This window comes from Thunnus albacares, chromosome 1 (genome assembly GCF_914725855.1).
Source record: "Thunnus albacares chromosome 1, fThuAlb1.1, whole genome shotgun sequence".
Lineage (NCBI taxonomy): Eukaryota > Metazoa > Chordata > Actinopteri > Scombriformes > Scombridae > Thunnus > Thunnus albacares.
The window spans coordinates 11,836,819-11,853,186 of NC_058106.1; the positions used below are offsets into that span (position 1 = coordinate 11,836,819).

General features: G+C 42.6%; 1 protein-coding gene across 4 annotated transcripts in view; it reads left to right on the forward strand.

Annotated features, from left to right (window-relative positions):
- The window catches only part of fto (FTO alpha-ketoglutarate dependent dioxygenase), a 121,377-nt gene extending 110,201 nt beyond the window's left edge, over positions 1 to 11,176 (forward strand). For 2 of the 4 annotated variants that reach the window (XM_044330793.1, XM_044330865.1), the window contains 2 exons: positions 8,721 to 8,861; positions 9,663 to 11,176. In XM_044330793.1, the coding sequence (XP_044186728.1) occupies positions 8,721 to 8,861; positions 9,663 to 9,669 (148 nt within the window). In that variant the 3' untranslated portion in view covers positions 9,670 to 11,176. Of the gene's footprint in view, positions 1 to 4,094; positions 4,198 to 8,720; positions 8,862 to 9,662 lie in introns of those variants that run through there. The other 2 variants (XM_044331026.1, XM_044330941.1) reach the window with 2 other exon arrangements.
- Positions 11,177 to 16,368: the final 5,192 nt, after the last annotated feature.

A 16,368-nucleotide genomic window follows, 5' to 3' on the forward strand; every position in this document is an offset into this window, starting at 1 on the left:
ATTGCATCAAATCTTGATATTGTCACTACAAACAGAAGATTATTAAGTACCTGTTAGACCACAAACAGCCTTCTTTCAACACCCAGAACAACTTTGAATGAGTGATTTACACACGCGTCAACTCATCTTCACAAGCAGGTACATATGTACTGACACACACACCCACACACACCATTATACTGCGTTCTCTGGCTCACTGTGTGCACTCTTTGCATCCTGTTTGGTGCTGCGCCTCAGGGCCTAGCCTGGCTGCTCTTCCAAACAAATTGCTGGCTGTTCACAGCGTTTTAAATGCCGAGGCCCTTTAATTACACTATTTACTTAATAGGGTGAAACAAAACTCGTGTTCACGCAGCAGGAGCACCAGGTGATGCAGAAGTTCAAACACCTGGCGGAAAGCACTTTTCTGGCATGGATGCACAGCATACACATATGTATGCATGAATGCACACACATACTATGTTACAAATACTTTGCAGTCGGCCTCTCTTAGGTTTGCATAAGAAACTTTGCTGAGTTTGGGATGTTTTCTTTTGTTTGTTTACTGGGGAAAAAAGCAACAAAACAAATGTATCTGGGAAAGTACGGCCCATAAGTTACTATATACCCAGCCTGACATTTTCAGAATGAGTTCATCCTGTACTGTAAATAGAATGAGTAATGATAGTTTTAGTTGTTGACTTATTACAAATGCCCATGTGGGAATGTGAACATCTTACACTCTCTGACACTCCTTTGTTTATCCGTTCAAAGGTTAACTAAAAAAAGAAACCAGCTGAAATTAGACTAAAGGATAATCACAATTTGCCCATTGGATTTGACTATTTCATGTTTGCTGTCTGAAGGTGCAAAATGTTGCCTGATGGTGACACTTTTACAAGTGTGAAAGTTTAAAATTTAGTGGTGCATGCTTTTAACCAGTATACACATGGGTGATTTTTGAAACACATATTTCTAAATTACGTCTTTTTATTTCTATCTACATCATTCGTTTACATGATTTAAATGACAAATAAGTCTTTAATTAATACTGTATGTGATTAAATGTCCTGTTTGCTCTTTGTTTTTACAAGAACGTCTTGTCTGTGTTGATGGCCGTGTTATAGCCTACGCCTAGACCTGTCCAATTTATGAGGTTTAAGATTTATGATATTGCTGTAGGGCGTGTTTACAATCGCTGCTTTGCTGAGCCTATCATGTGATCTCATCGTGACAAACAATGCCAACAATGAGGTGAGTTTTGTTCACAAGTTGAACAAAATCTCACGTTTATTCATAGGATGGCATAACAGTGCTTTTTCCCTGCTCGTTTGTTTCCGTGCTTTGCTTAAGGGAACAGCAAATTCAACGTCTCATTTTTTCTCTTGTAAAACTGTTTAACATACATATTTCTGAAACCTAATATCTGTTGTGCAACAGTTTAAAGCTTCTATCTCACAGTTTAGCTTTACACAAAGGCTTCAGAACTTAACACCATGTCCCCTGGAGCAAGAAGGATGACTTGTAACTAGGCAATTGAAGTTACAATAGACTATAATTAGCTGGGCCAGCTTGACCCTGCCATTGTCACCTGAAGACAGGTGGGAATTGTGCCCATGTTGGATCGACCTTATCGTGTGACTGGGGTCAGGTGCCGTCCAATGGCTCGGCTGTATAGCTGTCGAGGCAAGTCTCATCCATCACCAGCATTATTGCACCATTCAAATGATGCCCACAAGGCAATGACGCTTGGCCAAGAGGGAGGGGGCATGCTGTGGAAGGGAGGGATGAGAGTTAAAAATGATCGTTTTACAGGAACTCTCCCAGAACAACAAGTTTTCACAGCAACAGCGTGCCTTTGCCCTGGAAAACTAAGAGTTAGTGCTCCCAGCGCCACAGTAACCCTCTTCCTGATTCCCTAACAGCAGATTTACAGCCCTCCAACGCTGAGCTGTGAAGAAGTGCAGTCACTTGCAGGCTCGTAACCTATTTACCCTCGTCATCAAGTCCTCGTATGGCTCAATTTTTTCAATAAACAGCGTCATCAGGAAAAACGCCAGTGTCTCTTTAAAACCAACTCTAATTAGTTTTGTATGTATATATCAAAATGTTTCACACTGGTATTTTGCCACATGTGGCTTGTTTGGGATGATGATGCAGAGGGTTGTTGTGTTGAGCCAGGCGTCCGTCACTGCATAGTGTTGTCCTTGGGGTGTTACTGGCAGGCCCTAGAGTAAACATTTGTTTTGTTGTTTGTTGTGTTTTTTTTTTTTTACTTTTCCTTCAAGCCAGCTGCTTCTGTTGAGCTAGCCTGTAGCCTGGCACAGGTGGCTAGTAGGCCAAAAGCCGCAGTCACCCTCATTCCTCCCTATTCGGCCTGGAGCACACCACACATAAACTCTTTTTCTCTCAAATACACACATTCACTCACCAACTCTTTTTCTTTTTTTCAAACTTACACACACGCTTACACAGATCCAAAGCCTAAGGGGGTGATCTGTCTCTCCACCCCTTGTCGGAAGAGTAAACGGCCAGGAGGGCCCTATCTGTTTGTCCTTTTCCTGCCTCTTTTTTTATTAGAACCTGATTGCATTTGAACAATAGTTGTCTGCTCGTAAATTTTGCGCCTGTGTTGACATTAGGCCACATTCCATCCCAGAGCCTGAGGAGGAGAAGGAGCAGGCCGGGGTGTTCGGTAATTTGTTACGCTGTTAAGCACCTAATGGACGTCCACCTGGTTTTTGAGAGCGGTAGCTGTAGTACAGGGGCTTGCCTCCTTTGCACTTCCAGACTGCAATAGTGTTTTATTGCCTCCAATTATGATGGCGTTTAGAGGCTACCTAGCTTTGTGTGTGTTTTTCAGTTACATCTGTTTCACCGTGCCTCTAGAAGGGGCAGCCAGCCAAGCCACATCAAACACTCAGGGTGTGAGGTAAGCAGCGGCTGTGCAGGTACGACGATCCTTCTCTGTGGCTGCCATAAACTCCAAGTAACTCTACATACAGTACATGGACCCAATGCAAACTTGGGTCCCTGCATTCCCGACTGGCTGGAGATGCCAGTAACGAGCCTTATTTGTTTCATGTGGTTTAATGAGCAGCCCAGACTGCAGCTGGCAAGAGGGAGACCTCACAGAGTCTGAGGAAGGGGTTGCCCCACCCCAAAGGTACCCGTGCTCCTTGACAAAATCATTGTTCCCAGCAGCAGCAGCAGCAGCAGCAGCAGAGCTGTGGTGGCACGTGGGGGGGAGTGTTGAACTCACCAAGCAGCACCCACCTCGTCTCCCACCCCTCCTTGCTAATGCATTTTTGCATGGTTTCCACAACCATTAATTAAAGGGAAAAAGAGTGCATCAGATGTTAGTTTTATTAGCCTAGACTCCTTAGAGGGAATCAAAATGAAAGGAACATATGTCATGTATTTGATGACGCCCCCCACCCCCCCCCCCCCTTCTCTTTCTGTTTCTCTCTCCACAATTGCCCACCTCACACACTCACAAAGTGTACAGTCAGCAGCTGTCTGCAGACACAATAGCATTTGATTGATCCTGAGGAAACGGTTAAGACACGGCCCTGCCCACGCTTTCTGGCTGGCTGGCTGGCTGGCTGGCTGCACATTCTGCACCACTTTACATTTAATGCTGAATGTGGCAGTGGTTGGGATAATGGGAGTCGGGGATGGTGGGTGGGGATCTGAGGCGCTGGTTGGGCTTTAATGAGGACAGCCCTGAGAGTTCACAGGACCTTTGGAGTCCTGGGTGGTGTAGGCTGAGATCCCAAGCTTCACACCTCACAGGCTGGGTCTTGTTCTGAATGTGTCCATATCATACTGCCCTCTTCATGACATCAGTAATATCTTGCACAACGCAGTAGAAAGCTAAGTATGTAGATAAATGCTACCTGTCTCTCACCTGTTATATAACTGTATGATATACAAAGACAGATGTGCTCAATTGCTCGTTTCTTACACAACATTGTATAGATACAGAATGTACATGGATAATATACTTCTTTCTTTCTCTCCTTTGGATGGGATTGCATGCCTTACCTTCAGGGGTAGGCTGATTTATGAGACACATGCCTGTTTTTTCATGACTTGTTTGATTGCATTCTCAGCTATCAGGGCACTGGGGTTGCCAAGACCATAAAAATTCACACCTGCACAGGATTGAGAGTCAGATGAAGTGCAAGCAGAGCATGAGGAAGCAGGTGATCTGAGGTATTTCGCTTCCATGATCAGTACAGGCATATAATACATCTCAAAATTGACACAGATGATTGATTGATGTTCTGCGTCATTGCTCTTTCAAACAAGCTTTATTTTGGTCCCGTGTAACAGTGTAATGCGTAGGGCATGGCACATACTTTGCAGATGATTCCTAATTTACCGTGTTCAAATTGTAAACAAGAGCTGTCTAATGAATCATTTGGCTCCTGTCTCTCTCTTTTTTATTACCATACAACAATGGACAAAATATTCAAGCAGTTGAAGCCACAAATACATAATCTATCAAGTAAAAGTTTTAGTCTTTAAGTTTTTCCGTATATCCATATAAACAGATAATAAACAATAAACAATGAACTGGTTTATAAGGTAAATTCGTAAGGTGTGTTCAGTGGATTTGATACTGGTCTGGGCTGTTGTCTAAGGTACTATGCTGATATTTCATAGAGACGATACATTTTCAACATTGCACCAACAAAAAGGGCATTTGCGTGGCTCCCCCATAAAGCAAGCGAACCACATCAAGTTTAGAAAAGATGTCTGAGCCTCTTTAAATCCCTTCCAAAAAGCTTTGCATCAGCGTGCCGTGACTCCACCCATGTCCTAAGATGATGTCAAGCCGCCCGAGCTGTCTTGTCCCATGAGGTTACAAATGACCTCCTGTAGCAATAATGCAATAAGTGTTGTCTCCTATCTGCGTTCTCTGGGTTCTTTTTCACTTGGCCTGACACAATTGTGCATTTATCAGTGTAATTGCATGAGTCGGAAGCACTGATGTTGTCTATTAGGCGGATTTCCATCCTGTTAAGAGCAGAGGGCCTTTTAATGTATGGCCCTGCTTGAGTGTACTGCTACACAATTACACACCAGCCAGAGATTGAGTGAGCTGATGATGCTGATGATTGTAATGGTTGGGATGGTGGTGATGGCAGTGATGATATTGGACCACCCTGCACTCTTCTAACAAGCCTTTCAGAGAGAGACTAAGAGTGAAACAACAAAGTGAAACCGAGGTTAATCATTTTATTTACTCGTTTTTCTCTCCCTCTCTCTTCACCCTACGTCTCTCTCCCTCTCCCTTCCCTTTCTTTAACCAAGTGATGAAGCCCAGACTGTGGACCAAGGGGGAGGAAATCGATGGGGAGCGCATTACAGTAAAACGTATTGATTAGGAGACCTGCGAGCAGCGTGTTGGTCGCAGAGATGGTGGAATGATGCAATGCTTAAAGGAATTTATCCTTTGACTTTTACATTAACCTTTTATTGACTGCTTTGCCTGTCCATAATTAACACTCACTTTAGCTAAAGTGGTTAGTTTGAGCGCAAAGGGGGCTCCGGCCCTTATTGAAGCGAGGGCCGTGGAGCTCCCGCCCCAGCCGCAGTTCAAGTGCACTGTGCTGCTCGGAGGGAAATGCCTCTGTGGAATAGAGGCAATAGAATCTTAGATACCTTTCACATTAGCATACCATTTGAGTGGGGGCCTGCCAGGCTATAAGGTTTCAGGGCAAATTGAAATGAGTGATTGTATTGCCAATCTCTCTTGACCGAGCGCCAGATGGGATAGTTAGGCCCATATCTGTCTGGGGTTAATCCATTGGAACAGCCTGGACTCACAAACATATACCCTCCCTCCTCATCCCCCCACACACACCTCTTTGTCTTTGACCTTAACTTTAAGGTGGGCTGTTTTGCCATGGGAAAGTCTTTTGGTGAGCCTTGTTTGTACGCCACTGTGGCTTACACTGAATTTCTAACAGGAGCCCTGGAGAGCTTAAGGCACCTCGCTTGATATTGACTTTTTGTTTGGTTCCATTTTAGCAGTCAAGGGACGGTACTCTGTGAACAGTGGTAGATTGTGTAAAAGTGTGTGCTGAATTACCTGGACTATATTATCTTTGATAGTCTTCCAGTCTTGATATCTTTTATATCTGTGGTAAACCAGGAGCCTTCTATTTTCAAGCTAATGTTGCAAGATCCCTTGTCAGATAAATTCAGCAGCTCTGTTGAAGGTGGCTGATCAGGTTTTTACGGTATGTAGCCTTTCATTATGAGTCAGGGCAGCAGAAAAGAGGCGAGTGTTTTCTCTCATAGCCCTGCTGCATGAATACTTAATCAGACCAAATCAAAGGCCTGGGTTCCCTTGGCCTATGGTGTCCTCAAGCTGATGTCAGCAGAGCCACGCTGTGTGTGCGTGAGTGTGTGCTGTCTGGGTCAGTTAGCACTTTCTCTCTCTCTTGCACACTCTGTAGATATGTATGCCAGCCATGTCCTCCTCCTCCTCCTCCTCCTCCTCCTCCTCCTCCTCTGAAGTGGCGCTTCCTTTAATTCGCACCCTAAATAAATGATGAGAACATTTAAACACACGGCTCGTCGCAAAGCCCCAAGGTCGCCTAATCGTATTATTTATGAAGTGATGTGCTACATAATGGTACTTAGTGCATGTTAACAGATGCTATTATCAGGCCCTGATCCAGAGCGCAGAAGATATATTAGAACAGTGGATGTTAATGCTGCTCCTCACCACCATAATGCAGCAGCTCTTTAAAGGGCTAACCGCACCAAAATGCAGCACTTAGGCCGAGAGCCAGTCGAACATTAAGTGGCTCCGGTGAATATATATAACCACAAATTGTGGCAGCCGCTGGCTGTCCCCTGACAACTTTAACATCCCCTCATCTCATCCATAACCGACCCCCATATCCCTCTCTTCGTCTCTCTGTCCTCTCCATCCCCTGCTTCAGCCAGTAGCCACAAGATGGTGGTGGTCGTGTTTGTGTGTGAGGGGTTTGTTTGAGGTTTTTAGGGTGTGGATGGGGTAAAAGGATATGACTGAGTTGGGAGTATCACTGGCCTCTAGAAGGAAATTCTTCGGCCACCACTCACAAGCGCGCACACACACACTACACACACAACATACAAATGCCACCCTCCACCTCTCCCTCTTGCACCTCCAGGTCAGGGGGTCATTCTCGTCTGTCAAGAGGCAAAGGGAGGGCAGATTTACAATGACAGGCAGCGGGGCGAAACGCAGAGTCACTGCAGTAAATATTTACACTGGCGTGACAAAAGATGTGGCTAAGGTCTGTAGGGATTCCAAACACTGTAGAAATTACAACTAACCTCAGATTATTAATCATATAAAAATCATGCAGTGACATGAGAAGGCTGGATTTCTCACTGCTCTGTCAGGATTGCAACAACAGAGAGTGATGTTCTTGTGAAAGCATCCTGCTCGGTGTGTCTGTATGTGTGTAAGATGAATGGGGCATTAATCATAATACTTTATATCATGGTGCCTCATCAGCCTGACACTCCTGCAGCTATTTATTGCATTAGAAACACTTTCCTGACTTATCACTCTCTACCCTCTCTCTCACATTCAGTTAATTCAGTTCATCGAGAAAAGTATTGGCAAAGCAAGGAAGTGCAAGACAGATAAATATCAATGATATCAATGTTGATATCAATAAAATATCAGTATATTTAACAATAATGTGGAGGAAAAAATGTTTACCCAAAAAGAAAAGAAAAATAAATCTCTCACTGTCGCCTTTGCCAATTTTCCACAAACAACATCACGTGTGCAGACACATATTATACAGACACACTTACTCTCTCACATCCTGGAGGGTCTAATTGGGTCCAGTATTATTAGGAGTCATAAAAACAAGAGGAAACACACAGGCCGACTGCCTCCTGGTCAAACACACAACACCCACTGTGTGTTTAGGGATGAGTTAACACACACACACACCCCTCTTGTTGTCAACCAGCACCACTTACTGATTTTTGTAATGATTTCCACAGTGGAAGTTGTAGTAATTTGAAGAAACTTTTAGCTTTACTGTATATTAATTTGCATTGCTAGAATGACCAAATTCTATGAAGACGGTTCACAAAAGCAACATTGAGAAATACCGCGTGCTCATGGTTATAAAGTAGTAAACTCCAGGTGATGCAAGGTGTTCTAGAAATTAAACTGGTCAACTACAGACAAAGGGAAGCCTCTGGGCTTACTTCAGGCACTGTCGCACTGAGCCAAGGATGTAGTTAAAATGCCTTCATTGGTTAGGGCATATCAAAGTTAAAAAAATATCACCAAAAGAAGACCAACTGGTTTATACCCACAGTGGGACTTCCTCAGGGTGTGGCTAGAAAGAGGAGTCAACCAGAGTGGAATGTCATGATTCCTCATATAGACAATTAGTGGCCAGGATTACACCAGCATCAGTGTTCTCCTTTTGGTGATACATTTTTTAACTGTGATATGCCCTAACCAATAACAGCATTTTAACTACATCTTTGGCTTGGTGTGAGTATGCCTGAAGTAGGCCCAGAGGCTTCCCTTTTCTATAGTCTACCAGGATGGTATTGTCAATGTCTCTGGCAAGTTTTGTGAGTGACCAGAGACCTTCCCTTTAACCACGTGTCCTGATGCTGATGAGAGTCTACCAGTTGGTTTTGATGAGAGGGAGGAGTTAATGGGTGCGTTTGTTTCCTGTGTCCTGTCGCCTCAGGTGCCATTCGAGTCTGGCCCAGACATTACCCCCTGAGGAGGCCCCTGTCGACCGGCCCTTCTGGGGTGTGGATGACCCCAGCATGCCACTGCCCTTTGATCTGGCTGACATCATCAACAGAGTGGAGTCACTGCTATGGAGGTGGGCGCAAGATGTTAAAGTGGAAAAAGATGTTAGAATTTTTCTTATGTACACTTTGTGTACTCACATACTTATGCTTGCATTAATTCACGAGTGGTGTGTTGTTGGTGACTTTCGGAAGATTTAATAGTCATTTTGTAAACAGACTGCATCCATAGCATGTTTTTATATTAGTCTCTCATACACATGCATGTATACATGTATAATCCCTTTACTGTCACATAAATTCACACACAAACATGAATACTGACATAATTACTTATAGGCCAATGTGTGAAGAGTCAAATAAGAAATGTAAACTGTATGTTGCATATTGTGTATGCCAAGCTACACATGCACAGTAGCTGGTCCAAAGCAAACTAAATGGCCACTTAGGACCAAAAGGAGCATGACACAATTAAATAAACAATTGTAGATGACTTCACTTTGTTCCAAAAGTTACATTTCATTTCAAAATCACTTTTTCAGCTTTGAGGACTTCATCAAACCTTGCTTTGGTTGGCCCTGAATTTTCATACACAGAACTCTGCCAAACCACTCGGCAAGTCATGTCACAGATTAATTACACGTACACACTACATAATATGTAATAATTCAGTGTTTATATATGAACTGTCCCATTCATTACATGTTACAAAGTGAGCTCTGTTGTGGTTTTAGCTGATCATAATTGGTGTGTAACCTGGGCCCCTCAAGGCCTCCATTAAGGTATTTCAAACACTTGTTGGTAGCAAGGCTGTGAATAGATGCCAAGATGCATTTTGATCATTGGCTTTTTCTTTTTGTTATTTCCTTGAACAGGATGTGAAGGATGGATAGAGGGAGTATGAAAGAAAAACAAGGGAAAAAAAAAAACCCACCAGCTTTTCTGAATGGCCCCACATCAGGTGATGAGGACAGACCATCGAAGACAGCTCCATTTTGATCACACCAAGATTGATTTCCTTTTGATTGGGGCATCTACATTCCCCCCCTACTCCACCCTTCACCAACCCAGATGATCCCCGGCATCTCAGCCACCCCATCTTGGATTTGGCTGGAAGGAAAAACCAGACCACCACAATAGCAAGAATAGTGCTTCAGTAACATGCTAACAACGCAAGCTTAGCACCAAGCTACTAGTGTCACAACGGTCTAACAAAACATAAGTGGAACCTGCATTTCAGTGTTAGCATACATTGTGTAACTATTTATTATTTCAGTGTACTCTGTTACTTAATCTCATGTAACCCAGACATGCTTTTATCAATGGATTGACTCATTCTCAGTAGTCACAGTACAGTACATACATATATGCTTTCTACTTGTCACAGTGTTATAGTACAGTGTAGAATGGTTAGAAAAACTCACTTTGCTCTCATGATATTGCATTCTTCACTTGTGTATAGTGTAATCCCTTTTATTGTGTTCAGAAGTGGAATGAGCCTAAAGAGACCAAAGAAAGATAATGATAAGAAAGTTATGAATGTCACCCAACGGAGAACATGAAGAATATGTCGTTCAGTGTTTACGGTGTGATGGTGTGCTTGTGCCATATTGATGTGTGACAGTGTGTATGTGTGTGTTCGTATGCGTACATTTAGCCATGTGAATATACGTGTGATCAGTCGTTGGCCTGTGTGTTTGTGCATGTTCGCTCTCCCACGTGTCTACATGAAGGTGCGTGTGTATGAATGTGATAGTGTGTGTGAGCCTGTAGGCAGCCTGCCAGTTGTTTGTTCTTGAAGATGTGCATATGGAGAAACAGAGACTAGCAGCGGGGCCCCTCTGCCTCTGCTCTGATGAAAGGCAGCTCTGATAGAATGACCCGGAACACAACCGCCGTTTCTCATAAACAGCTGTTCAATCGCTTTTAATTACTCTTAAAGTGTGTAGAGCACCACATTCCCCTGTAATGCTGCGGGCCATCCGAGAGAGCGAGAGAAAGATCCGGCGCTTCTGACAAAATCCACTTTCAAAAAAGCTAAAAAGGGTGGAAAAGGGGGCCGACGTCAAAGCAGTGTAGCAGCCCTCCTCGTTTGATTTATTTCTCTATCTAGTTCATGATGAAGTAGAGACGCTGTTTACTATTAAAAATGCAGAATGCACTCCTTTTTTTACTTCTGAAGTTTTTTCCAAGATGTTAATGGTTGCCAAAAGCTGTTCTTCTTGCTTCTTCTTTTGCCGCGCCTCTGTTGTTTGTTGTTGTCAGAGAGATTTGTTTGTAGATCGGCAGTAGCATTGACTTGTTTGAATCACTCTGTGCTCCCTGCACCACAGCTTGTCTGTCTGAAGCAATAGGAATGGCAGTAAATAAAAAACAGTGTTTTATCCAACGACCTGTGTCCCTCTGTTCTCTGTGTGCTTGTGTCCATCACTTACTCAATTTCTGGTGAATAACACACACAACATGTACAATAGTTCCGTCATACATGAATGTATAAGTGTTTAAGTAGGTTAAATGTTAATTGATTGTATTTCTCCTCTTTTTTTTTTACCTGACCCTAAACCTAGTCAGTCCATGCAAGCATGCATGTGTCTCCTTACTCTCCCACTGTGGTGGAGGTGAGTTACTGTGCTCTGGAGTACCCTTTCTCCAGAATTGTTCTCTTGATCAAGATAAATAGGACAGGAATGGACCTTTTTTGCCAGATGCCTTTTAGCTTGATGGCAGGAAAATGGACAGTAATGAACAGTATATCCATGCCAGACCAAGGTCAAATAGTGCTTATGTGTACAGTAGTAGTACAAATAACTCTTAATATTTTATTTGCACAATTTAATGTGCCACTGTCAGTTACAGAAATACATATAGAACTGTCAAATGCCTTCAAGTTACTATCCATTGCTCCATGGAGCAAACAACATTTGTTTTTCCACCTAGGTTAAAACAAAAGCAGATAAATAACAGATATAACTAGAAGAGTGCACTGAGTAGAGTGCAGATCTCCGCCAGGTGTGTACAATCAAGATGGTGGCAAAAATAACAAAAATAGGGATTTATTCAGATTGTATTATGCCTATATTTAGTGAATCATAACATATTGGGTATGAAATGAATCTGCAGATGCTCCAGTTCGCGATGAGACCAAACCTTTCTATGGATCTCAGTTTTTGAACCTTGACAAAGGCCAAAATGTGGCCTGCAACAGACTAGCCTTGATTTTAGCCTAGCAGATTGTCGGAAATGCCTTTTGCTTTGTCGCAAAAGTTTGGCACCGATTTGATCTAATGTGACAACAAGGCATGATTGCTTCCCTAGCGGAAACAAGATTCCAAACTGAAGCAGTTGTTGATCACTACTACCAGCTGGTTAAGGGGAGTGAGGAGTCTGCAGTCAATAAACCAGAGCAAACAATAGCGTTATAAAATAGATTTTTCAAAAACTGTGAATCACTGCAAACACGAGAGGTCATTGAGCATACAGTAATAAATGTGCACAAAAAATATTAGGCTGATGGGTCCAGTAGTATGTGAGATTAGCTGCAGACAGATACACACATGGACACACACACATAACCAAACACATGATCCCAGAGATAACAAATAACTTCTTGACATATGACTAGCATGATACTCATGCTTTCCACAACCGATAAAATCTTCAATAGTGAACAAACAGGGTTTCCATCATTACTGACCTCAAGCTACTCACTATGGTTATGCTGTCTATACTTTCATCAAGTTCACATCCAGTTTCAATGAAAAAGAGAGATTTTTGATTTTACATCTCAGAAATCGAGTCACTAGCACTAAACACTTATAATATTGCACCAATATGGCATAATTCAAGGCTTTTTATTGAATTAGTTGGGGCTTGTTCTGTCAGTTTGGCCTCTAAGGTCAATGCTCAATTCTGCATGGAAGCAAAGAAGTGTGGACAGGAGACTTATACATGCAGCCTCCATTTCCGAGACATATATAATGGACATTAAAGACAAAACTTTTTAGTTTCTCTACATCTGTTCTCACTCAACACACCTTTGCATCAGGTCCTGTTTTTTTAACCACCTGCTTCTTGCTTTCTGTGTTTCTCTAAAGTTCAAAAGAACCAGCTGGATTAGCAGAGCAAACAACTGCTACAACAGACTGACTGATGGGGTGATTGATTGAGTGATGTCACTCCCAGTGATGAAGTGATGGCTAATGCTCTGTATGTCTCTCCCCAAAACCTCAAGCCACCACCGCGCCCCTCCTCCCCACACTGGACCGCCATCCCAGAGGTGGCCCATGTTAACCACTTCCTGTAGTGGCTGAGTGACTGAGTGATGGATGAGTGTGGAGGGCTCTACCCCTCAGGGGCCGACTGGAAAAGGGCCTCACTTGAAGAGACAATTACACAGAGCTGGTGAGAGCCACAGGTATGCATTGTTCTGACTGGGGTCAGCCGCCAGCCAACCAGCCAAGCCACCTTCAATTAGGCCAACAATAGGCACAAGGAGAGATAAAATAACCAGGTGTGTGGTGGAGAAAGGTATTGGTTTGGGGTCATATCCCAGTCAAATGTTTCGGTGTATGGCTATAAGGTTGGGGTTGATTGTAGTGCAGCTAAATGAAATCTGAAAATGGATTTCCATCCAAATGTCAAGATGTTTTTATATCCAATTTATAGAGCGATGACTAAGATTTATTATGTTATTTCGATGAATAATGATTCTATCTATGTCAGTAAAGGATAACTTCATTTCACATTTAGAATTGAGGAAGCTTGATATATATGGCATGTTATGTAATGAAGATTGTGTATACTGTACTTATTTTTTGGGTCTTCTGTGTATGTACAATACATTCCACTGTATTTGTGTAAATGATTATAGACATCTCTGTGAGAATGTTGTTGTACAAATGAATCGATGTGTGTAATGTAGTGTGTCTCGGGTTCCAGAGTGCAAGCTGGTGTTGGAGGCCCTGAGGCCAGAGAGGCAGTAGTAATTGTAGAAGCAGGCTGAAGAGCTGAAGATAGCATCGCAGCTCTGGGGCGGCTGTCAGCAGTGGGATGGGCTGCACTCATTTGTCACCAGTGCAGACAAACACCACTCAGCACTGACAAAACGCTGACTTGATTGACCTCATGTGAAGCAACACCGGCCCTAATGTTTTGCAACTGTTAATTGCGCTAAAGGTCATTAAAAAGGCAAACCGCAAAAGTCAGTGTAAATACAAGGCAGCGCACACACAGTGACTGCTCTGTCTCTGTAAATTACACTAAAGGTCACATAGACATCAAGGTCACAGAAAATAGATAGCAATTGCAGATATCATTTGTCTTTTATGTTCAAACATTTTCCTTCTATCTGACTTACATATAAAATTGCATTATTCAATAAGGTTTATTGAATCATACCTTTATCACTCTTCCTTATTTTCCTTACAAAGTCATGTTTAATGTAGATTGTAGCATAAATGAAGGCATCTTGATGAAATGGTGTCTTAAATAAAATTGTATGTAATCCAGAAATATAAAGATATAGTAACATTGCACAGTTCTATCTTAACACAGATTCTATTTCTAGTCAGCACTTATAGTTGATTTTGCGCAATTATTAATATTTTTATGTTTGATCAAGATATACCCTCAAATCTTTCATTATTTTTTCATCAAAATTGTCAATTTCATCAAGAAATCGACCAGATGCTTAAATCCTAAAATTTTAAAATGTAACGTGTAAAATGTAACAACCTTTTTCTTTCTTTACATATATTCCTATAGTCATTTTCCCTCAAACAAATCCCCTCTCTTCTCCTCTCCTCTCCTCTCCTCTCCTCTCCTCTCCTCTCCTCTCCTCTCCTCTCCTCTCCTCTCCTCTCCTCTCCTCTCCTCTCCTCTGCTCTCCTATCCTCTCCTCCTGATTTTGAAAAACTGCAGTATTTCATCCTGCAAACCAATATTGACATGCTCACTGGCCCCCAGTTCACTCAGTATTAGACTTGGTAAAGTGAAAGTGAAGCAATGGTGAAGTCTTGATGCTGATGTTGCTGCTGTCAGGATCCTGGCAGTTGAGCTGCTCTGATGAGCAGAGGGTATGGCATGATGTGTGTGTACATGTATTTATGTGTGTGTGTGTGTGTGTGTGTGTGTGTGTGTGTGTGTGTGTGTGTGTGTGTGTATGGTAGAAGAGTGTAGAGGGAGGTCTTGAGGGAAAAGGCTTTGCAGATCAAACAGCGGTCTGATTAAATGTAGAGCATGTTTGTGGGTCGTTGCTGTGGCCCTGGCTCTAGTGACCAGCAGCCCTGATATCATCTGTCCTGCAGGACCTCGCTCTCTTTATATCTCCCTCTCTCACTCCATCTTTCATTTCCAGTCTGAAGTGGCTGACCCATTTCTCTCATTCACTCCTTATCTTCATCTGAGGCTTTTTGTACACTTCAGGTCCAGCGTTCCACCATACCTTCAGTTACAGTCCAATCCAAAGGAGCTCCCTTTAAAGTGCATTTTGTAGAAATTTTCACACACATGTGAAAATATTAATCATTACTACATTGACTAGATTGTAAACAGATGATTTGAGCAAGAAGATCAGGAGCCTTTCTTGGCTTTACATGTTGCATTGTGCCATTTTGAAATCTGATTGATTTACAACACCAAACAGGAGCCAGTTTTGCCTGTCAGGTAACATGCAACTTCATGTTACTTCCATTTCTCTTTCTGCTTTTCAAGGGACTTACTTAATTTTATGAACCTATCATGCTGCACATAGCATCGTTAAATCCACTCTCCTCCTGCTACTGCCTCATCCCCCTCCTCACATTCCCACCCTTCATATACACTGATCCCTGTTTCTTCAGAGCAGCAATGAAGCATCTCTGCTCATACCTGTCTCACTCTCTTACCGTTGCAGGCCCAGTTAGCGCCCTGCCATTCATATCAGTGGGATTAAATGGATCATTTTCCAGTGTTAGCAGCTTCTCCGCCAAGTGGTCTTGATGTCAGGCCAGGCATAATTGAGTCATCTGCATCTCATCTAAAATGGATGAAAGGACTTTTTGATATCTCCAGCCCCTCCTCCACCCCTCCACCCATACCCAGCAGCAGAGAGAAAAGGCTTAGGCTAGCATCACTTCTTCTTAAGAAGGGTAGAACAAGAGGAGAAAGAGGAGGGGAAGAAGTCAATCATCTCTCATTAGCCATCACTACTTGTGGAATGACAACATTAGAGAATGTGAAGAATCTGAAGGAATAAATTGAAAAGAAACGATCAGCACAGGTATTTTAGTTGAATCAACTAAAGCTATGTGGTTGAGGAAAGATTGTAGAGTCATTGTCAACTGATGGTCTCATGTTTTGAAGTGTTGAACTGATGGTTTCATGTTTTGAAGTCAGGCACTTTGTGTGACAATCTACCTCCTCCCTGAAACTTCTCTCTGGGCTACAAAGAACATCACCCTTCTTCCTGCTTTGGCATTGACCATTACCGTTAACAACCATTAACAATGCTGTTGTTTTTCTGGAATGGACAGTTTCTTTTATTTAGTAGCACAAGATGAGAAGAAGGAGAACAAAGCAACAGTAAATACTACACAATAAAAG